This window comes from Sceloporus occidentalis, unplaced genomic scaffold (genome assembly GCF_023333645.1).
Source record: "Sceloporus occidentalis isolate IW3139 unplaced genomic scaffold, rSceOcc1.0.p SCAF_4, whole genome shotgun sequence".
NCBI classification, from domain to species: domain Eukaryota; kingdom Metazoa; phylum Chordata; class Lepidosauria; order Squamata; family Phrynosomatidae; genus Sceloporus; species Sceloporus occidentalis.
Window position 1 is genome coordinate 69310626 of NW_028316984.1, and position 25075 is coordinate 69335700.

The 25075-nt window shown below is 39.5% G+C and overlaps 1 protein-coding gene across 6 annotated transcripts in view; it reads left to right on the plus strand.

The window, feature by feature from the left end:
- Positions 1-25075, plus strand: part of SEMA5B (semaphorin 5B) — a 537498-nt gene that overhangs the window by 424072 nt on the left and 88351 nt on the right. For 5 of the 6 annotated variants that reach the window (XM_089520263.1, XM_089520262.1, XM_089520265.1 and 2 more), the window contains 3 exons: positions 1579-1714; positions 7310-7517; positions 12219-12426. In XM_089520263.1, the coding sequence (XP_089376389.1) occupies positions 1579-1714; positions 7310-7517; positions 12219-12426 (552 nt within the window). The remainder of the gene's footprint in view (positions 1-1578; positions 1715-7309; positions 7518-12218; positions 12427-25075) is intronic. The other variant, XM_089520264.1, reaches the window with a different exon arrangement.

The window sequence follows — 25075 nt, forward strand, 5'->3', positions numbered from 1 at the left end:
CCATCTTGGATGAAACCAATTATCTAGATCCATTTCAAACCGGCTTCAGGACCGGATATGGGGTGGAGACTGCCATGGTTGCTCTGGCTGATGACCTGTTGGTGCTTCTAGACCTCTCAGTGGCTTTTGACACAGTAGATCGTGACATCCACTTGGAACGCCTGAGAGAGTTAGGAATCGGGGGCACTGCATTGCAGTGGTTCCGTTCCTTCCTCTCAGGCAGAGTCTAGAGGTGTTTGTAGTCTGGGGGTGCTCTTAGATCCTTCATTTCACATGATAAACCAGGTGAATGCGGCAGTCAGAAGCGCCTGTTATCAACTTCTGCTGATACACGAGCTGCGCCCTTTCCTTGAAGTATGGGATGTAGAAACTGTAGTACATGCACTGGTAACTTCACGACTCTATTTCTGTAATGCGCTCTGCATGGGGTTACCTTTGTGCTTAGTCCGGAAACTCCAATTAGTACAAAACATGGCAGCCAGGTTAGTCACCAGAAAATCTAGGAGTAACCAGATAACACCGATCCTAAAGTCACTCCACTGGCTGCCTATTAGTTTCCGGGTGCAGTACAAGGTGTTGGTTATTACCTTTAAAGCCCTACATGGCTTGGGTCCAACCTATTTAAGGGATCACCTACTTCCATACAATCCACCTGGCACACTCTGGTCCTCTGGGAGGAATTTATTGCAGCCTTTAAAGGCCATATTAACTGCAGCCTCCCAGAGGACCTTTTCTGCAACTTCTCCCAGGCTATGGAATGGCCTGCCGGACGAGATCCTTCAAATTACAAACTTAGAGAACTTCAAAAAAGCTGTCAAGACGGATCTCTTCTGGCAGGCGTTTCCCGAATAAATTCCCCGGACACAGATTGATTACCTCCTCACACCATGTATTTATTACCACTCTGCCTATGTCATGTTTATCATAAATTGATTTTAAAACTCCTTTAATTGTAATATATTTAATTTTTTTAAGGAGGGATATTGTAATTTTATGTATTATATTATATTTGGATGTTTTAGTGTGAGCCGCTATAATTGTCTTGCTACAGAAGAGCGAGATATAAATAAAAGGTTTTTTTTAATTTTATTATTTTATTGTCCAAAAAAATTGAATGTCTTTACATTATTTTAATAGAAACAGTTGCACTTTTTAGAGGTGGTATTCATTCCTGACAGTAGAACCTGTGAAACTTAAAATTAAATTTTACCTTGAAAAATAAACCAGAAGTTTAAAAACTGGCCCATTTGTAATCAGTCAGGATTGATGAAATATCAGTATTAACATACCTTTCAAATTAAACTGTGTGTAACTTTTCATGTCAAAATTGCTTTCTCCAGTCTTAAATCATCTGTAGTATCCAAGCGGGGCTTTACAACATCTCCTAATTGTCATCTAATCCATGTGGATTCTTTTCCTCCCTTCTGAGACCTGAAACTGTCTCCACTTTTTCTTAGCAATTTACATGCAATTTATTTTACTGAGATTTAATGTCTGTTATGATGAAATTGTCAATGTTTTAAAGATTAAATTGATTTTCTTCTTTTTCTCTCTCTTTCCTTTTGCCCTTGTTTCCAGAAACAGTATTGCTGCTTCAGCAGTGTGTGCCTTCAATCTGAGTGCTATTACACAATCATTTAATGGGCCTTTCCGATACCAAGAAAATCCAAGATCTGCATGGCTACCAACAATCAACCCTATCTCTAATTTTCAGGTATTTTTATGCCACCTTATCTCACTCATAACACTGTTCTCTCTCTCTTTTTTAATGTAACAGTTGTGTTGGGGGTAGGCCAACTTATATTTCTACAACATTTTGAAGTAATCTCAGTAGATGTTCTTGTGTTATACTGAACACATATACAAAAAGACTGAACATGCACTTTCAAATGTTTGTGAAAAAAATTCTTCCCATATTCATTTTTGAAATCAATATGGATAGCTCTCCCCAGCTAAGAGTGTTCTTCCTGTCATGGATGGATCTGTGCCTGCCATCAATCCACCTAGAAGCATTTATGTGCAGTTTTCCTCTCTCTCAGCCTATTGTAATTTCCTCAGCAACCCATGGACTTTCATTGCCAATTTTCTATTTTTTACCCTGCTCACAATTGTGTTCTTGTTTCTGAGGCCTTGTTCATTAACTTTGTGGCTGCTTCTAATGTTTCTTAATATATATGTTCTGGGGAGACCACAAGTAACGTTTGGTGGGCAATGTGCCAGGGACTGGAGCTAAATTTTTGCCCATTAGATACAACTCTTTGTTTCTTTTCCAGAAATTTGCAAGGGTCTGGCTCAGAGATCAGCACTGGTCTACGGCCACCACTTGGAATAGCACTGTTCTCTTGTAGAACTGGAACTCTTTTTTTATTTTCTTCTTATCCATCCTATTTTAACCTCATGAAAAAGCCATTTTAAACATCACATAGTTTATCCTGCTTCTCTGTGCTTAAATTTACTCTTGCCATGTGCTGGGTAGATGTCATGACAAAGCCAATGAGTTAAAAATGTATATATAAAGATGTATAAAGGGCAATGGGATTGAAATGGTGCCACTCCACTAGGGTAACATGACTGTGAGGGATGATTACAAGAGGGAGGATTATATTCCAGGAGGTGTAATGATATATCTACCTCTGTTATTATGGCTGTCCATCTCACCATGATTTTGGGAGTAATAGCACAGCAAATGGTAATGCTGTATTTTGCAATGCTAAATTACAAAATGTCTGGGCTGAAGTCAGGGCTTGGCATTGCTGTGCAGTCACTGAGGTCCATATTGCAGTAGGGGCTCACTGCTGATCACTGTTGTACCATAAACCTTCTGAAGGAAGAAGAGAATGCAAGCAAATGAGAAAGCAAGTGACAACCGTCCAATTAAAAAGATTGTATGTACAGTGTGTGTAAATTTACAGCACTTTATAAATAAAGGTTAATAATAAATAAAATGGGCACCAGGAGAGAAATAGCATCTGGTACCTGCTCACTCATTTGTTCTTCCTACAAGACAGCAGTAAGAATTAGGGTGAGATGAAGAGTGAATGATGGTGGGAAGAAGAAGAAGAAGAGGAGGAGAGGAGGAGGGGGGGAGAGTTCTCCCATGGCATCTTTTCTTACACATGGAGTCAAGACTGGTACTTTGTTGACATAGTACCTCCCCATTTAATAAGTTACCTGAAATGTATGACAATCAGTTATGTTCAATTGATCACATATTGCAAAAAGCGATTCAGATTTGTTTACTTGTATGTAGTAGTCATTAGAAAACAAACAAAGAGCAACTGTGGTGTGGTAGTTATGAAGTTAGACTGGAACTTGAGAGCTATAGCCTGAAGTCTCCACTAAGCCATGAAAATTCACTGGGTGCCTTTAGAACAGACACTTTCTCTCTCAACCTGACCTACCTCATAGGATTGTTGTGAAGAAAATGTGGAGAGGACAGCCTTGAGCTCATTGGAGGGACAGGCAGAGTGGAAATAAACATTTAACCATGGATTTTACATATCTGTATAAAAATGAAACAAAGGTAACAGGGGAAAATTGTCTAAAATAATATTAAAATTCTGGGTCTTAAGATAAGCAAACTGCACATTAACTTTATGAAATTATATAAGATCAATTATAAAATTAAAAATTTAAATCTCATTGACAAGACACAACATTTGATTTAAAAGTGGTAAGACTCCTGGAGATTCCTTGGGGGTATTATTTAAGGGAACACCTCCTCCCATACAATCCTTCCTGCGCACTCAGGTCCTCTGGGAAGAACCTACTCCAGCCAAAGAAAACCAGGCTGGTGGTGACTTCCCAGAGGACCTTTTCAGCTACTGCTCCTAAAATATGGAATGATCTGCCAGAAGAGATCCACCATATTACCTCTTTGGAAGCGTTTAAAAAGGCAATAAAGACGGATCTCTTCCGGTGGGCCTTTCCACTAACCTCCAGCTGAATTAACCAAATTGATCCATTCACTCTTTCACCACCTCTCCTGATGGTCCCTAGGAATAATTTGACCTGTGTCAATCCTTAGTTACAAAATTTGTAACTAAGTACACTGTACTGGGGATATTGTATTGGATCTAGATGTTTATGTGTAATTTTAGCAGAAGGAGGGTGGGTTAAGGGGAATAGGGAAATGTTATTATTGTCTGTATATCTGTTTTATTGGACTGTTGTTACCCGCCTAGATCCTGGAAGGGAGAGGCAGGATATAAATATATTATTATTATTATTATTATTATTAGAATCATAGAGTTGGAAGAGACCACAAGGGCCATCCAGTTCAACTCCCTGCCATGCAGGAAGTCACAATCAAAGCACCCCCGACAGATGGCCATCTAGCCTCTGTTTAAAGACTTCCAAAGAAGGAGACTCCACCACTCTCCAAGCAGGGACGTAGCCAGGATTTTAGGAAGGGGGGGGGGGGGTCCAGACTAAGTGCCACTATTATAATGGGGCTTGGGCATGACGGCACAGCAGCACGTGCCATTCATTTTTCTAATGGAAGGGGGGGGGGTCTGGCTACGTCCCTGCTCCAAGGCAATTTATTCCTCTGTCAAACAGCTCTTACTGTCAGGAAGTTCCTCCTAATGTTGAGCTGTTACTTGCATCCATTGTTCCATGTCCTATTCTCTGGAGCAGCAGAAAACAAGCTTGCTCCCTCCTCAATATGACACCCCTTCAAATATTTAATTAGGGCTATCATATCACCTCTTAAGTTTCTCTTCTCCAGGCTAAACATCCCCAGCTCCCTCAGTCTCTCCTCGTAGGGCATAGTTTCCAGAGGTGGAGAGAACTTGGTATAATTCATCTAAACAACAAGAGAGGAGAGGGTTCTCTAAGATACTGCTGCTAAGTTTCAAAAGTCAGGAAATAAAATGGCTAAGGCGCTGCTGCTAATTTTCCTGAGTTTTTAAAAAAGGGAGGACGAATAAATGTAAGATGTATTGCTGGCAAAATTCCTGACAGAAAAAAAAATGGAGCATGGGAATAGAGGAGCCTCCATGAACTCCTTTCAGGGTGTTAGAAACAGACCCGGGTAGCACTATACACTGTATACCTCAGTTAGTATGTAATATGTGTGAAGAATTTTAAAAAATGTTTGGTAAAGTAGGAATTTGTCAGAGTTCAATACCAGCATTCTTCCCCTGTTTCATCCCCCTATTCTTTGTTAATATAGGTCTAGTGTCAAAAGGTTTTTTTTAGTAATTTGAGATTCCTCCGTAACCTAGATCTGAAGACTACAAAAGGTCTGACTGTATTCATTCATAGATTTTGACTTTCAAGATTTAAAGCATAGCTGAGGAGCCTGTGGTCCTCTCGATGTTGTTATGTGTTAATTGCCATAAGGCCCAGCTTGCCTAGCCATTAGCAAGGGATGCTGCAAGTGTAGTTCATTAATATTTTTACACAGGTCTCCACTTCTGTTTTAAAGTGAGCTTCAGGAAGTGAGAGCACCTGAATTCTGGACCGAATTCATCTATACGCTCAAAAATCAAATCAAAACAAAACAAAAAACAAGAGGACTGTCTGTGAGGAATCTTGACTTCACAATGCAGTGCATCATGTTTTATAATATTGTAAAGGATAGAATATACTAGCTACCCTCTAGTCTTTGGCTCAGTGGAGCAACTGAAGGCCTTTTTATAGTATATTGCATATTCCCTACTCATTAAGTGGTAAAGGATATTTCACACTAGCTTTGGACTTCAAAACAATAAAGCCATTGTTGCAGAGGAAGTGTGAAAAGATTACAGAACCAAGATTGAGAATTTAACAAAAGAAAAGGGAATATAAGTGGTGAGTGACAGCAAGATTGCAAAAAGAGATTAGAAAATTTTTCAAGTACAAGAGGAACAAGAGGTCAATGAAGGACCTTCAGGAGATGACAACGGTAATTTTGTGGCTGAGAAGAACTATTGGAAGAAAATTAATTCTTCGGTTTGTTGTTTGAAGGATGAAAGGACAATGCCTTCTTTTGAAGAAGGGAAAATACAGAATCAGGGCATGTGCTATGAAAATTAGAAGTAAACAACTGGAAAATGCAAGGACATTTAACTTGGCAGCACCCACAGAGCTAAACTATGAGAACAGAAGATGCAGTTCAGTAATTAATTATATCTCCAGGCATTTGCATGTCTTCTTCAGTTATGGTTCATGCAGTGGGAGGAGTCTAGGACTAACAATGAGAGAATGTATAAACCAGCGTTATAAGGAGAGGCCTATATTATGTACAAATGACATACATTAGATACAGTCCAACAACTTCTGGAGGACCACATGATTCCCACCCCTGATCTCAAGATATTGGTAGATATGGAAAGCACTATAGAAATTGATTAAATAAATAAGTAGGAAATCTCAAAAAGAAATATAGACAAGCCAAATAAATTCAAACTGTCTAATTTTTCTCTGATTCAAATCTGCTCTAGCTGGAACAGCTCCAGCTCCATATTTATCTTGTAAACATAATGAATGATGAACAGATAAGACAGTCTGTCTGGATTTGTCATGCCAAGTTGCTACCTTACTGTATATTATGCACTTAGAGTCTGGTTAGGGTATTTGTAATGCTCAAAAGATCCAGTGCTTGGAAGTGAACCAAGGTAAAATGGTATGTATTCTTGCCACCTCCAGGTTTACCTCCCTTTTTTGGAGGATTGTCATAGATGAACATGATAATGTAGATACCAACTATCAGAATGTGAATTACTTAACAGGCCACCCCTTTGGGTTAAAATAAGAGAAAAGTAGCATACACTATGTAATGAGTGTGAAAGAACAAAAAAAAGCTGCTAATGTGGAGACATTTCAGGATTTAGTTCATAAATCTAGGATGATATTTTAAAAGCTCTGCAAGATTTGAGGAATAGGGTCCAGAGAATGTTACATTATGTAACTGTACTTTAACATTCCTTTTCTTTAGGCAGTTTTAAATTTGTATTCTAGGCCTGCAGTCCTATGAACTTTCATTTGCAAGGATGGTGTCTTGAAAGCTGTTGAAGTTTTTCTGAATAAACATGCATAGCATTGTGCTTTGTCTCATACTAGTTTAAATTAACCTTTGACTGGCCAGAGAACTATTTGGGTATGCCTTTGTTACCCAGGAAGAAGAAACAAACTTGTCAGCTGCGATGCACATTTGGTGGGACTCAGTCTAACATAGGATTTATGTCAAAAGTAAAAGCCACTGCTTTGAAAGAATCATCACTAAAAGTATGTGTGTGTTTGTGTTTATATATGCCCAGAGTTTAATCCAAGAAAGATTAGTTGAAAAAACAATCAGGGCTGATGTTCTGCTTTCCATCCTCAGTGTGGAGTACTGAATGATGACAGCCCCAATGAAAACCTGACAGAGAGGATCTTGCAGGACGCCCAGCGCTTATTCCTGATGAATGATGTGGTTCAACCAGTCTCCGTGGATCCATACGTCACTCAAGACAACATTCGTTTTTCTAAGCTGGTGGTTGACATTGTCCAGGGCAAGGACACTCTTTATCATGTGATGTATATTGGGACTGGTGAGTGACTTAGGATGCTCATATAATCTTATCTGTGGGTTTATCAAAGATGAGTCTGAATTCCATGCAAAGTCTTTTCAAAAGCAGAATGCTGTGAAAATTTACCTTCTATTATTAGTGGGGTAGAAAATGAGTAAATGTTTGGTAGTAGTCCACAGCTGAGATTGTGTTACAAAGAAGGAACTGCACCCAGTCTAAATAAAATGAAGGACTTGTTTGTTAAGACAGTGTTTTTCACCCTTTGGCTCATAAGATGTTCATTCTCTGAAGATGCCAGCCACAGATGCTGAAGAAGCGTCAGGAAGAAACTCTTCTAGAACATGGCCACATAGCCCGAAAAACCCACAAAAATCTATGGATGCTGGCCATGAAAGCCTTTGACTCAATATTTTAACTGTTTTGGCTTCATCCTTTTGAATCCTGGAATTTATAGTTTGTTGCAGTACCAGAGCTCTCCGAAGGAGAAGTCTAAATACCTCATAAAACTAATAATCACAGAATTCCATAGTATTGAGCTATGGTAGTTAAAGCGGTGTCAAACTGTATTAATTCTGCAGTGTAGATGCAGCCTGAGACTGAATCTGGGGTCTTCTTCATGCAAGGTATGTGCTATGTCTGGGTGCTATAGTTCCCCAAGAGTTAGACATGTCTTCTGAACCACATTTGACTGAAAACAACATGTTGGGATATTTAGTATTCATAATATCATCCAGCAAGTACATAAAAACTGCCAAGCTTTTTAAACAGACGCTTGACAATTAATATGTCATTTTTCAAGTTAGTTGTGTGTATGTATTAATTATATCATTTCATTAATGTTTACAAGACTGACTTGCATGCAAACAACACTTTGTTTGGATGTAATGGAAGAATCCACCCATGAAACGCAAAGCAAACATTTCAAATAGAGAGCTAACCTTCCGTGGCAGATTTTCTCTTCTATAGAAAAGCATAGGAGTCCCCAAAGTATTGTGAATGATAACATACATCTGTGAAAGAAGTAAAATATTTTAATTAATCCAAATTTATGTCTGAGCTGCTATTTTTTAAAAAAAGTGCCAATAAATTCCATATATATTAAGAACAAGTTGATTTTTCTTTAAGATACATGGCTTCCCTAAGTGTTGCTATAATTTGTCCTATGACAGCAAAGTCATCTTTTGACTTAGAAGTTACCATCAACTAGATTGAGTAGTAATTTATCTACCTTTTACCACTACTTACTATGAATGTGATTAGCTATGATGTATTTCCAGTAGCAAGTACTACAGTGGAAAAAAAAGGTTAATTCCTTGAACACATGTGGGCTTTCGGCAGCAGAGATAAATGGTAGAACTGCTACCTTAAAGTCCTTTTACATGATCATTAGACAGATTGATTTGGCATAAGGAATATTTCTCCCTCCCCCCTCCCTCTCTCTCCTTCTCTCTCTCTGCCTCTCTCCTTCCCTATCTCAAACTCAGCCTCTCTTTCCAGCATTATTTATTTCAATGTCCAAAGGCAATAACCACCTCAGTGCTCAGTAAATACCTGTAGGTTTTCAGTTATTGTTTATTTTATCCATTAAAAGTAAGATCAGTAAAAATTACAACAATTCCCAAAGGTGTAAGTTTCTAGCCTGTGCCTGTGAGACAACTACTGAAAATGCCATCAAATTTCAAAATTTATGGTGTGTGTGTGTGTGCGCACCTGCAAGTCAGCTGTTGACTTATGGCCACCCCATGAATTTCATAGGGTTTTCTTAGGCAAGGAATGCTGAGAGATAGTTTTGCCAGTGCCTTCATTTGAAGTATAGCCTACAGCATCTCATATTTGCTGGTGGTCTCCCATCCAAGTACTAATCAGGAGTGACCCTGCTTAGCTTCCAAGATCCAATGGGATCTAGTGCCTTTAGGGTATTCAGACCCAACATTATGATCCAGACTGGATATATAGGTACCTGTAGTAGAGATGAGACACTGTGAATTCTTACACACTATAGTCAAGGCCTGAGCATTAATGGGTTTGGTTTCACCATGACACAAACTTATAACATAGGCACGGTACAGAACGCCAAAAAGAGGCGCTGAGGAGGCACCTCTCCTTGCTCTGTAGCAGTGCTGTAGCAACCAAATTGTGCGATGCTGTTGTGCAGCAAGAAAGGAGCATGCAGAAGTGGCTCCTTTTTTGCACCGTGTCAAAGCACCAGCGACGTCACAATGACGTGCCAGCGGCACAGCCCCCATTTGGACACTGCGCTGCTGGCATGTCATCGCTGTGCACACCATCTGGATGGTGCCGCACAGCTGCAGCACACCCATGACGTGCTAGGGTTGTAGGGTGTGTGCATGCCCCGCCCCCAAGCAACCCTAGCACGTCATGGGTGCGCCGCAAAGGGCCCATCTGTACCGGGCCATAAGCACCATAACTCCATTCCATCCATGCAGTCTCATCATTCATGAAAGAAGATTTTTATTCTTAAATTACATTTCTGAATGTCATGGTCTCCATTGATATTATCCTGTCATCCCTGTTCCCAAATGCACACACTTTGCTGTTTTGTTTAATGTAACATCTAGCATGAAGAACAAAGCTTTGTTACTATTTTGTAACATTTTAGTCGATACTAATAAAGGTGTGTTTTGATTTTCTTTTCTTTGTGTTGGGCTGACATGGCTGCTTTTTGTACGTAGATGAATTTGCTTTAAGACCCTTATTGTTCTAAACCTTTTCATTGCAAGAGCATGAATTATGTCTGCAAAAACATTTTTTATTGAAATTTCACATTCAATAGACAAACTAGTTAGATGGCTAGATGTTCTTGCTTTGTAGTACTTTTGAGGACTGTTAGCTTGCTGAAATATTGTTCAGATTCTGTCATTGTTCATGACAGAGTGTAAACACACCAATATGGAAGCCTCTGATGATGTATGCCTACTTCAATAAGCATTAGATTGTGAACTCACATATATTCTGAACTTGTAACTTCTGCATCCACATATGGAAATCCAGACCTCTCTAGCTCTTTTAATTATGAGCCTAGTTGTTCCTTTGGACAACAGTTCCAAGAACCCCGCAACTAGCATGGCCAGGGACTGTGTTGCATGGGGGATTCTGGTAAATGTAGTCCAAGAAAGGAATTTTCCAACAAGCATGCATTCTGTCTGCTAGACTTTGATTTAGATTTAGCCTTGTTTGCATTGGAGCACAAAATCATGGAAGAGACTGGCACTATCAGATATGTATACTCCAAGATTTTTAGGGGTTTATAGTTCAAATGTTATGCATGTATACTTGAAAATGATTCCACTATATTCAATAAGACCTATTCCCAAGTATGTATATATAGATTTACAGCCATAAAAATGATAGCATGTACTTAACAAAGCTTATTTGATATATACAGCTGTATAGCCATCTCTGATGATTCATAGATCCCAACTAAGGACCACAAAAATTTCATAGCCACATTATGTGTCAGTTCATATGTCTATTGTTACTTAAACATAGGTGTGGAACTCTACCAGTCATAGCATGTGGTTGGTCACTGTGAAATGGAAGAGTGCAGTTGTGTCTAGTCTTTCTCATTTTTCAGATTGATGGTGTTTCGACATCAGTCTCTTAATATTTCTGACATCATACCACTACATCTTTGTTTGACTGATGCCATTTGAGACATCTTACCCGGCATGTGTAAATCTGTAAAAAGAACCCTGGAAATTGTAGGTGCAGCTGAGTGTCACTGGATAGAGATTCTTACCTCTTCAAACAGGCACAGTTTCTAGAGTACCGGAACTGGCATAAATTGCTTTGAAGGCATAGATATATACTTACTCTATCTTGCCCTTAAGAGAAACATGTAATTTGCTTGTACAATGCGCCCGCGTCATACGTGGGTGCAATATATTCAGCTTTCAGCATATGCTGAAAGCCGCACTGAAAGAAGCCTTGGCACACCCTGGAAGGGATAATAGCACGCGCACAAGCCCCATTATTTTTAATGGGGCTCGAGAATACTTGGAATTCCCCTTACGTGAGGGGGGGGGGCGGAACGGATCCCCTGTGTAAGGGAAGGGACCAGTGTACATTTTTATGTTGAGTGCATCCATGTCCATTAAAGAATGCTTGCAAATTTTCTAATCCTGAACAAGAAAGGTGTCTTGATACATTGAGATCCCATTGAGAAGAGGAAGGCTTTGCTCTAATATTTTTCAAATTTTGGCATTTTTTTCTTGCAGAAATTTCATTTCCAGGAAAAAAATGGGATTTCTGCAGAGAGCAGTGTTTTCATACCCCCCCCCCACATTTTCTATGTAAAATAGTGTTTTTGCACATTAGTACACAATTGCATTAAGCATTGTTTTTTGCATGAATGAATTTTTCACCAAAACCTCCCAAAATTAAAAAAAATGAAAAATTCATATAAACTCTCATTAGCTGAACCAGCAGTGAGAAGGCTTTTGAAATTCTTTCTTTCTTTCTGGCATCCAAGAATGAAATGAGAAAAGATTTATATTCCAACCTTTCATCCCTGATATAATTTTGGCATCTCAGTGCAATCATTTCCTTGCAGATTTTTTGCACAGGAAAAAGAGAAACTGGAGATGGGAGGGGGGAGCAACCATGTAAATGGGATGTAGTTAATCTTTACTCTGTGTGCTGGGTGATAAACTGAATCAACATCTTGGAGATTTACTTGCCTCTTGTTTCTTATTCTGCTAGAACACGGCACCATTTTGAAGGCACTTTCTACCACTAATAAGAGCCTGAGGAGTTGTTATTTAGAGGAAATGCAAATTCTTCCCGCCAGCCAAAAGGAGCCAATCCAGAGCCTCCAAATATTGCATAGTGACAGATCACTGTTTGTGGGTTTGAATAATGGAGTGCTAAAAATTCCTCTGGAGAGATGCTCGATGTACAGAACAGAAGGGTAAGAAAATTTATGACTCTGATATATTCCATGCCAGCTTAAAAGAAAAACACCAGGGAAACATATTGCAGTCTGATTCATTTTAGAATACCTTTCTTCATCATTCAAAGAGAGGCAGAAGACACTGACACACAGAAAACAGAACGAAGAAACAAAGGGAATTATTTGAATGCAACTGTTTTTATGACATACTCATTAACCCTGATTGGTAATTACTTCTGTTTACCAAGAAACAGGCTTCCACCCAAACTCTTTTTTTTTGGAAGGGGGGGGGTCAGTGGTGATGTCCCAGTTGATTTTATTGCCCCCCCCCCCCACTTTCCCATTTTTGTTGCATGTTTGAATGGAAGGTCTGGCACTGATATTCTCACAGTCATTATGTCCTCTCCCCTCATTATGTTATACATAGACCCAGTGCAATGCCACCATAGTTTAGCATGGCATGACCAAGCTGCAGTAGGATATGGACTTGCTCACCCCTCTCCTTCTCCAGTGTGACTCTAAGGAGGAATTCAGAAGCTTAGCTTCCATTTTTGCTTAAATCTTGTTTGACAGTTCAAACAAAATGATAAACTATGTGATCAACATGCTCATTTCAAACAAGCAAACTCCACATTGGCTTGTTTCATGGAAAGCATGGTTAATATTAACCACATCTTGTTGGTTGTGGTGACACAACAAACTGTAATTAAACAAACCATTCCAGAAGATTGGAGAAGTGGCAAAGTCCAAATTCACTGCATTCTCATCGATAGCTCCTTAAACAAAAAGTGGGCAAAGTATAGCCCTCTAAGATGTTGTTGGACAGGTTTACTGTGATGTTTGAATGTGAACAGCATCAGTATCTGTAAGTGATTTCTTGTGATTGGTTTATGTGTTTGAATTCATGTTATATATTGTATTTTAATCTGTTACTAACAACAACATAAGCCTACTGCTAGAATTTCTATTTGGTTCCATTTTGAAATGGTCTTGATTTTTCCTGACATTATTTGATAGTACATTTATGTGTGATAAAGGCTCGTGTAATCAGCATATGGGTTGATGGCAGAAGGATGTTCTGTGTATTGTTTCAGAAGATGTTCATTTGTGGTTATCTTCTGACTTTCACATATTTACAAATTATGATTTAAAGTCTGCGTTTGCAGACATATGTTTTTTTTTTTCATGCCATACCTCATTCAGTTGTAATAGCAATCCATGACTTGCTGTGAAATCAGGCGACAGTTGGAGGAGAAGTGAGGGGAAAGGTGGTGTTGGGAGTGTGTAAGCACAGTTTGTTTATGTGGGGAAATCTGTGGACTTTCAGATACTGGGCTACAGTTATATCATTTCTGGGTTTGGCCATGCTGGCCAGGATAATGAGACTGGCATCCAACAACATCTGGAGGGTAACAGGTTTTCTGCTTCAGTCTTAGTGCCAAACCATCATTTGGTGTTATATCAAAACTTGCTCTCTGTCTTAAGAGGGGAAATAGTGTTTAAAGCTTGAAACTTTAGCAGATGCAACCAGACAAGTGATAGAAAATTTGACTAACATTACTCAATATGTACAGTTATGCAAATATCTAGGTAGCAGCATCCCACCCTGGATACTGGAAGAAGAAATGGCTGTTGCTCTCCATGCTCAATACAGTTTATCTTAAAACACAGTGTTTTATAATATCACTAAAAGTATTTGCACATTTGTTTAAAAGGAGAAGTCTGCATGCTGCTGGACAAAAGGGGTTAAATTTACCACAGATCTGGCAAGCCCAGGAAAAGACAATGGATATTTTTTTATATATGACAAGCCCAGTGTGAAAAAAGTGCTCTGTTACTTCTCTGTATCTCCTGCTTTAACTCCCCCCTCCCCCCACAAATAGCTGGGTTAAACAAGTACAAAATGAGATGGCTGTAATGTTCAGATGCAGGCAGTTAGGTCATTTCTTTTCAGAAACTGAAACATCACATCTATGTTGTCAAATATGTATTTGTGACCCATTTCTGATGTTTATTCTAGTTATGACATATAATGATATGCACAGTGGTAAACATGCTTATACTGCATAAGCATGCTTAGGTTATATGCAAGCAATAAAGCCTTGTGAATTTAAATATTATGAATTTTAACTTTCATTATGTGAAATTCTTCTTGGATCGTTTGCTTCTTTGGGATTTTTTCAGAGACAGAGAAAAGCAACAATTGTAAAAGAGGAGACTATCAGGATCTTACAGCTCCTCAGCAGCACTGTACTATGAACAACAATGTCTTTGCTAGCTGCTTGTATGCTCTTTGAGTGTTCATGTTAGTAGATATAAATAAAACATCTCTCTGAGCTGTCTGTCTCCCTTAGTACTCTCTGCCAGCCTCTCCTTGGTCAAGAGTTCTTTGGGTCAAAACAGCCATGCCCGTTGAGGTGTTCAGCATTTTTTAAGAAATTGGTTTTTGAAGCCAATCGCTCATTTCTGCTGTAGGTGACACCTGGAAAAGTGCCACATTTATATTGTCAGTGATAAGATGAAGGAGGTAAACCTTTTCTTATGTTTGTTTCCAATTTTCATTCCTGAATATGATACTGCTGTCCAGGAGTCCCAAAGGAAAAAAGGGTTGTGTATCTTTAATGACCTTGCCTTGGAATACTTGCAAAAACATTGACAGGTTTTGAAATTTCATCAGGCTTCCAGAGATGAGAGTATTATGTAGTAAATTAGATGTTGGACAATATGTGTTAACTGTTTTGTAATGTATTGGAGCAGCAAAATCAAGGCGTCCTTGTATATATTGATGAGAAAGAAAGAGAGAGAGAGACAGAGAGAGAAGTGTCACCCAAAAAGAAGACAAACAAATTTATATGTACTAGGTTATATGCATAAATGCAAATTTAGAAGCATATGGGAAAACTGTGAATTGTCTGCTCAGACTGCTGTCTAAATTTTGCTAGAGGCTAATTAAAGACCCCTATTTGTTCTTCCTGTGGCTGTCTACACCTTAGACCAGTGCTACTCAAATTGGTGGCCCATTGACTGGTGCCAGTCCATTAGCTATTGGTCCCCAGAGAGTTTCCAGGAAGGAAAGAAACAACTGTAGCCACCAGTTCCCTACACTAGATAGCTTAACAAGCACTGTTTTTACACTAAACTTCCCTTCAAATAGAGCATTGTCTCTGTAAAGTCAGACATGTGGCTTCCTAAGTTAAATCTTGCATTTATCATCCTGCAGCTGAGTTCTTTTAATTTTTCTCTTGAGAACTCTGATACAGGCAAGACCTGTCCTTCCATGAGATGCAGTAAAGTCTCTGCCTTAGATAGTAGAGTGCGAGGCATAGTTATTTGAATCCCCACACCATCCATGTACTGCTAGATGGATCCTTTGCTGTCTCTCCCAAGGAAGCAACATGGTACATGCTCCAGAGCAGCAGGTGATACCACCCCATCTGGGAGAGTGGGAAGATCCAGGTGGATGAAGAGGAGAGAGGGAGCAGCAGGGGGAGTGATAAGGAAAAAAGAAGCAGCAGGGGGCCTTCCAATCAAAGTACTGGTATGGATGAGGAGTTAGATCAGGGGTAGGCAACCTTTTTGAGCTGGGGGCTGGGTTGCTGTCCCTCAGACAACTGGGGGGCCAAAGCCAAAAAATAAATAATTTTTTTTTAAAAAAAAAATCAAATAAATAAATAAACCGGGACAAATGTAGGACAAAAATTTCAAATGGAGGACGCTTTTATTAAAAAAAGGAGGACACGGTAAAAATTTGCTGATTTTTTTAAAAAAAATGTTAATATAAATGCATGTTTTAGAGGCTTCTATAGACAATTGTCCCCCTTGCCTGCCGCTTGACCCCCCTTGCCCGCCTCCTCCTGATAGGCCAAAGGCCCCATGCCCTCACGCGAGAGGCCAAAGGTTCTGTCGGCAATCGGTGGCAGGACTGGGCTGGGGCTGGTCCCAAGGCCTTGCCGGGCCGCATCTGGCCCATGGGCCGCAGGTTGCCTACCCCTGAGTTAGATGGTGGGGGAGATGCAGCAGCAAAAAGGAGCTTTCACATTTGGGACCCTGCTTAAGCTTTGTGAGCTTTGCCAGGACGTCACTGCTGTTTCTGATTTCTTTTGTTAGACAAGCTGCAAGAAGAGATAACAGAAGAAGTAATGTTTGTGTATGTGTGTGGAGGGTGGACACTTGAAGCTTTGTGGAGAAGACCTGTCACTGGGGAAAGAGAGGAAGGATTATCCAGGGGTGATTCTTCAAAAGAGTCCTTCAGAATGAGAGTCCTTCCTCCTCAGGGGAAAAGTGGGAAACCAGCCATGCCCCCCTCTGCCCTGGTGAAGAAGTCTCTTGCCTTCACTGGTCATTAGCACAAGACTGGCATAGGTGAGAGGCTGCTCAGTAGCTGCTCCCAAAGTGACCATTTGCAAAGGGAGCAGCAACCATGTTGCCAGTTGAGCAGCAACAGAGAAGCCTCTTGCTTATGCCAGCCTTGCAGCAAGATGAGGGAGAAGCTTCTTGGTCACTGCTCGACTGGCTTCTTGGTCACTGTTCAACCAGTTGTTTCCTTTGCACCGGTCACCCTAGGTGCAGTAACCAAGCAGTGGCCAGCCAGCCTTCCTTTTGCTGTAAGGCTGGCACAGGTGAAAGGGAGAAGCAGGCCTGGGCTGCTGTCTCTTCTGTGCTTCCACATGAGAGGTAGAGGTGGAGGAGGAAGTGGTGGCGAGCTAGGCATGTCTGAGGTAGATGTTGCTGGACAGTTGGCTGCTACACAATCAGTAGACCTAAAGCCAAGAAATACATGTAGGGAGCCACTAGGATGGCCACTCAATAGGAAAGGGGGCAGTAGCCTGGAAAAGTTTGGGAACCACTGCTACAGAGAGTGAGATATATGGCAGGTAGGCTCCCTTGGGAGCAGCCTGCCTGATCTCTTCTTTTGATGGAATCCCCTCAGAGTGAACAGGTTCTGTGATGAGTGATGCTAGTCATTGAAGAAATTGAACAAGACAATTCCCAAGAGGAAAACAAAGGCCTCAGGTCTGAGGAGTTCATCCCCAAACCAAGGCATTATGGGAGTGGTGTCCCTGCATCTGTATGTCTTCCATAATCCCATTAATATATGAAAAGAAGTAAGATTCTGAATCTCTACCTGGAAGTAACTGAGCCCATCTTGAAATTCACTGGAAACAGCTTTACTGTTACTATTTTTTAAAACTGGAATGCCATTTAAGTGTCCATCTTCATTTTGCTATGAGAATATGCTTCTACTGTAATGAATTCTTATTAGTGACATTTTTTCATTTTTTCTCTCTCAAAGTTAATAAAAATTGTATCTATAAATAGATGCCTTCAGCTCATGTAAAAAGGAGTGCATCTGGACCCTTTACTGTCTGATTCCTTTTTTAGATTTGGGTGGCCACTCCTAAACCTTTCCACTTTCATTTTCTGGGACATTTAAGTTGCCCTGGGAAACTTAAACAGTCTAAGTACATGCCTGCTTGATTTTTCAGAAAGTATTGTTAGCATCTAAGTTTGTCCAGATATTTTCTCTCTTCCAAATCTTACACTTCCATTTGTTTCAATTTTTCCTCTGCCATATGCCAGTTTATCAGAGAAATACCATTATATCATGGGTGGGTGAAGTGTCACTCTGCAGGTGTTTGTTGCTCCCCAGGGATATTTTTGCAGTTCGCCTCACCCCCAGAACAGAGAGAGAAGAAAATTGCCTTTCTTGAAGTCACCATTAGCAGTGGTTCACCTTTTAAAAGGGACTTGGGACTCCTCTGTAACATTGCATTAATAACAACAATAATAATAGTACTGTATCCTTTTTTCAGCATTAAAAGAGGGTTTGAGCCATTTTCATTTTAGTTTTGATGTCAGTTTTTGGCAATCTGTGTGGCCTTGGGAGGATCCAAGGGGCACCAAAAAAAAAAAAAAAAAAGCCCACTGAAGTTGCCAGTGCCTGCATTATACCCATTTAAAAAAAAAACCTTCATAATTACTTTAAATAAAAAGACCATCAGTTTATGAATAGGGATTAGGTTTGTTATCCTGTTGATTCCACAGAGTAATATTTAATACATAAGCTGATTCATGTCACTTCATTGGGAATTGGATTTTTGCTCTAATTTCCTCACATCCATGTTGTTGTGTGCCTTCAAGTCATTTCTGACTTTTGAAGACCCTAAAGTGAACCTTTCATGGGGTTTCTTAGCAGGATTTGTTCAGAGGAGGTTTGCCTTTGGCTTCCTCTGAGACTGAGAGAGTATGACTCACCCAAGGTCACCCAGTGGGTTTTGAACCCTGGTTTCCAGGTTGTACTCCAGTGCTCAGTGTTCAAACCACTACACCATGCTGTTTTGCACATCCTACAATGCCTAAATCTCATCCTTGTAAGAAAGTACACCAAGGCAGGAATGGGATTTAAATAGGTTGCAATAATTTTTTCTGTACCAAACCTGGGGAAAGATCAAGACTAATTTCTAAGTATGTGAGGATCCTGTCCACTCAGATAAGCTAGACCTAGATATGGCATTTTCAGGATACAGTGCAAGGAATTCCCTTTGTGTTAGCTAATTTTTCTTGTGTTGATGTAGTTGTCTTATACCAGGTCCTGTGCAGTACACCTGTGCTACTCCATAGGTCTGGCCTGCATCCCAATTCTGATGGCAATCACTTATGGTTGGCATGCTGCGTAGTATGTTAATGCATGTTAGGTGGAACCTAGATTTCCATTACTTGTCTAACCCCACACCCAGGTTTGTGATCCAACAGGAAAGCTTAGTGGCTTTTCAGTAATAGAGAAGATTTTGTTCCGAATTTTTGGGCAGACCTTGTGCAACATCTTAATACAGGATACGGTTACAAGTAATGTTTTTTACACTTCCTGATTAAACATGAGATAAAATCCCTTAAATCTGGTTAGATTCAGTTATTGTATTTTAGAAAATAATACACCTCAAATTCCATAAATTCATCATATGATCTACCATAACAAGAAATATGATTTATTAAAATCCAAGCAAAAATGTGCCAGCTATGCAGAATCATAATGGAAGACAAAAAAAGGAACTGCAGTATTTTGTACATGGGTTAATGAAATAAAAACTGTCTTGTAAGGATATTTTATTCAAATCATGGCTTTGAAACATCCCGTCCCGCCGTGTTACCTAGGTACAAAGACAACAAGCTTCCCAACTAACTTTCTGTTGGTATCAGCACAGGGTTGTATCAAGAAAGATGTATTAATTTCATCCTTTGCCTTCCACCTGGCACTTCTCCTGGACAGTGATTTATAGCCTATTGTTGTTGAGTCTACGTTTAATACATGCCAATAAACTAGTGGCAGGAGGAAAGCAGGATATATTTTCCCCCTCCTTTCCTCCCATACATTCTTTTTGTCTTTTCTCTGTTTTTGTGTGTCTGTGTGTGTTCTCAGCTGGCTTTTGTGGAAACTCTGTCTTCAGCACATTAAGATTTGTGTGTGTGTGTGTGTGTGTGTCTGTGTCTGAGTGTGTTAAATATTGGGCTTTGGGGAAACCTTCATACAGCAGGAGACTTCATGCCCTCCAGCCCTGTTTGTTTGCTTTGGCTCTTTCAGGGTAGCTGTGAGTGCTTTACATGCTGGAGGCTGACTGGAAGTCATATCATTCAGTATTTTTGGAATCCTCTCAATCTTACTCAGAAGGGTGTGGAGGCATATCAGACATGGGAGATAAATTGATCTTAGCATTGATTAAATTTAGGTGTTCTCACATTCTCAGCAGATGTTCAGCTCTAGGACAGATTTGAAGCTTTCAGAGTAAAGCAAACACCTCTTCTGACATTTTCTCCTCAGCTGGTTTGCTCCTTCTGCTTCTGTTGAATCTTCTAATGGTTTACCCCAATCTTTCTGACTCTTCCTATGAGTCAGAGACTAGATTATTTCTAGTCCTAATACAATATGAATTTTCACTTATCTCAATCACCCTGACCTTTTTATTGAGGAAGAGGATGACCCATCTTGATTTTAAAATATTTCATACCAGGCTTGTCGACTTCTCTGGAAAACTTTGTGTTTCTGGAGTACAGTGTCATCACTCTCCAGTTTTTGCTGACTAAATTATTAGCAAGTATAACCTGAAAGATTAGAAATGTTCATGCCCACCCTAGATACTATGATCACCTTCCCTTTTGTGGTGAATATAGACTTCTAAATTCCTCAGTTGAATTCTTGTGTATGGATCCATTATGATGTGTGAAAATATCACAGATATATGAAAAAAGATCTAGCACTCATCTCTAATTATGTTCTTCTCCCAGACATACATGCTGGAAATTTACCATTGGAGACTAATACTGTTGATGAAAGCTGTATCAGATGCAAATTTCTGTGCGCTTTTGGTTTAGTACTTTAATACCAAGTGAGCAAAGCTGGTATATTGTGAAAGACCTTTTGTAATTCTCTTGTAGTTTTTCTATGGACATTTACTAAGTATACATTGTGTTCACACTCTACAAGCTTGGCACTATTTGCTTTGGACAGACAATATGAACCTATTTCATCTGAACCGATCATACATTGGATAAATCATGAGATGACAGGACTCACTGAAAAAAGTCAATAATGCTTGTGAAGGTAGGAACAGAAGAAAACCCAGTTGCAGATTTATTTATGTTTATTTTATTTTATTTCAAGGATTTATATCCCACCTTTCTCCCACAATGGGATTCAGATAGATTTATTCAATGAAAAATGCCATAGCCCTGAGTTTGCAAGATCCTAAGCAGGGTTGTTTGTTCTTAGGTATTTCTTATTCAAAAGTTGGCCACAAGTCAAAGCCAACTTTATAGCAAATGACAACAACCAACTAATACAGACAAATCCAGAACTGCCCTTCTGTAATGCAGGTTATAGCAAACCACATACTAATATAGGGCTGTTCATCCTGTAGTGGTAACATGGTTGCAGTTCTCTGGAGTTATGAGGAGATGCTGAAAAGTTCCCTGTCCAACCAAGAAGGGAATGACCTAGAGCCATTAAATTTACAAGCTGTTCCATATATTTACCCTGAAGTGTGATGCATTTGGCACATTGTTTCTCAAGTTTCTTTAACTCTTCTTCAACCCATCAGAATATTAAAAAATCTGATTTCTGGTCATTGAAACTGTTTTGCTGCCGCTATCACCTGTGAATCATTTGAAAATTTCCTTCCTGTTAAAACCTTTTTAAGGTTTGAAAACAGGAGTTAGTCAAATGGAGCAAGAACTGGTGAGTAGAGTGGATGGTTTATGCACTCAAACTCCAAATTCTTCAAAACATCTATGTCTTGCCAGCCCTGTGAGCAGGTGCACTGCCCTGCAAAAAGAAAGCATCTCTCCACAGCTTCCCTCAACATTTCCCCCCTTAATGCCTTCTTAATTGACACAGCAAGATAGAGAAGTATTCTGCATTAACCATTTGGTCCTTCATCCAAATATCCCAAAGAAAACTGTGGCCATGACCTTTCTTGCCCACCTTTGAGTCTTGAATTTTTTTACTGTGGAGAACCTGTGTGCCACCACTGCAAGAACTGTTCTTTGGTCCCTTGATCATAGTGGTGTAACCATATTTCCTCAACAGTGACAAGTCATTCTAACAAAATTATTGCTAGATCACTCAAAGTGCTGCAAAATTAACTTGGTATCCACTTGATTTTATTTCTGGTCAGCTTTCAAACATTTTGCCACCCACTTGGCTGACAGCTTCTGTGTAGACAACTGCTCATGAATTGTAAGATCAGTGCATTCCTGGAATAACTCTAGTGTTTCAGCAGTTGTTTTAGCTGAGATTGGCCAATCTGCTAAAATCAGGTCATGAACACACTCAACAACTTCAGCAGCTGACAATTTTGAAAGGCCTCCCTCGCTTAGATGCATCTTTGGTCTCAGAATCTCCATGCTGAAAGTTGGTTCAACAACTTCTTCACAGTTGAGTGTGATGGGCACTTGTCACTCAGTTTGTTGACATAGCTCTATCAATGATATGGAACAGTTCAGAAATTAGAGCTACAGTCCTACAAATTGGCATTTTACAATACCAAAGAAAACTTTTTCAAACTACAATGACAAAATTACCTCAGATTTTGGGAAGTAGGTCAGGTCGAGAACATTTCAGCATCCCTTCATAGATCTAGATTGGATATCCAACACAGATAGTCAATGTTGTACTTGTGGGATATGTGGACAATGCATCCTTATATGAGGATATGACAGAAGACTTACGTTTGCACAGACCTCAGTCAGATTTGTACAGTTGCAGCTGACCTGTATGATTGGAATCTGTCCCTCCCTCCCTCCCTCCCAGTGGGAATCAAATGTTTTTTTAAATCAAAAAATAGAATTTACCAAATTTAAATGTATAAGAAAATTCACAGCTTTGGAAAACGGTCTAGAAGCCTAGGATATCTCTTATCATTGTGTCCACATAGGACCTGGCAAGTGTATTATCATAGTATAGACGTCAATAAAGAAAATGAGTCTCACATACTACTTGAGGCAGAAACTAGTAAAATTGGTAATTTAGGGCCTGTCTGGATTTTGTTTTATGTCTGTCACATAAATCTTGCCCATGTGAGCTGCATTTGTTTTGTGGTGAATGTTTTACTGTGTTAAAACTTGAACTATATGATATTGGTAGCTCAGAAGATTGTAAAGTCGAAGGCTTTCATGGCCAGCATCCATAGTTTTTTGTAGGTTTTTCGGCTGTGTGGCCATGTTCTAGAAGAATTTATTCCTGACGTTTCACCAGCATCTGTGGCTGGCATCTTCAGAAGGCTTGATTTGTTCTTGTGGCCTGCAGCTTGTCAACAGAGCTGAAAATAATCAGATTGGGAACAGCTGGTAAGACATTGTGGGGTGATTCAGCTTGTGGCAAAAACCAGTGCATTTTTCAGTCTGAACTAAGAACTATACATCTAATTCTAGAGTCAGCATGCTCAGAGTAACATGTTTTTCCAGTTCTCTGTTTTATGCATATTACAGTATAACATTTATATCTTTCCTGGTGGACTTGATTCTATCTAGTAGCTTTGTCCTCTATTTTAAATGAGGTGCAGAAATTCAGAAATGAGAGCGGTACAAGAAATTTCACCATAAACTCATGGAAAAAAAATGGTTTCAAATTTCTCAGTAAAATGGGAAGTACCCATTTTGTGCATCCTGACTCCTTGTGAGTCAAACACTATTTTGTCTTGGTATTATACCGATTTCTGAAGCTTGTGGTTAATTTGGGAGAAGAAAGACACACACAAAGCCATGCATACCTTTTAAAAATGTAAACATCTGAAAATGTGTACAATTGAAAAATATACAGAATTCATCCTAAATTGGCTAAATTTAACCTATGAAGAAATTAATACAAAAAAGTATACATTTAAAATGAATACACGAATATTTATATTTTTGTATACATTTAAAATGAATACAGAAATATTTATATTTTTCAAAACGCAGAAAAATGCTTGCGTTACCTTGTGAAGCACAAAGCAAAGTTGTAACCTAATGCAAACCAAAAACAGGACAAGAATGCAAGTAAGATTTTGAGAAGTGAGGTGAAATTAAAATCTGAGACATCTTCACTATATACTGTGGATGCCAGCTTCTTCTGCTAATTCCTTTTCGCATAAGTTAAATCACTAAGAGTAGTTCCATTAAACTTCACAAAATATGTGTGTTTCCACCACCCCCGTTAACATTTGTACCATGACAATGAAAGATAAAGCTTAAGTGAAATTAAATGCACAGGAGTCCTGGTCTTTATAAAACTTTGGCTCTGTCTTGGAGGTAATTATTCCTTATTACTGTCAGCACCTGATCCTGAAACAGCCTGTGCTATACAATAAATTCTTAATCTAAGCAGTATTTTTGCTGAACAAAATGTCACAAGGAAGAATGGTTTCCTGACTTACTGGGAGAAATCTTTGTTGATTGCAGTACAGAAGCACTCTTTTCTCTACTGATTGACTATTTTTTCCTATGAAGTCTTGTGCATATTGAGCAGGCCTTGGAGAAATAACAGAAAGAGCAGTCAGTCAGGATCATCCTGGCATCTGATAGACAAGACTTGAGGGAATCTGTACCTAAGCTTCACTCAGGTCTTCCTCAAGGATATGCAAAGAGGCCCTCATCACTCTCAGAACCAGATCATTGTTGGACTTCATCCCCATCCTTCCATTCTGAGCTTCACTGTAGTAGTTCTTGATGTAACACTGGATTTTTTTTAATTGTCACAACTTGAACAGTTTTGGCTTGGTGACTGAATACAGCTGGAGGGAGACAAGACAGGTGTTTTCTGTCATAATTGGTCACCTTATAGACCTTTGGGAGTGAAGGCATAAGGAGCTATGCCCAAGTTTGAGGCCGGTGGCTCTATCTTACTCCCAGGATAGGATACATGCTTTGGCATCTGCCTGTGTGGCATCCCAGGACTGTCATTACAAGTATTCCCAATTGATGAGCAAAGTGTTTGCTCTCATCAGCCAACAGGCAGGTTGACCGCTGCCTGAATCTGGTTCAGTGCCAAATTCTACAGCTGTAACCAGTTAAGTTGTGGACATATTAGTTCCAAGTGTGGTTGTCAATGTGATCTTGTTTGGGAAAGCCTACACTCACCATAGATGCTGAATTATAATTACAGGAGCCCTAGTGGTGCAGTGGTTAAATGCTGGTA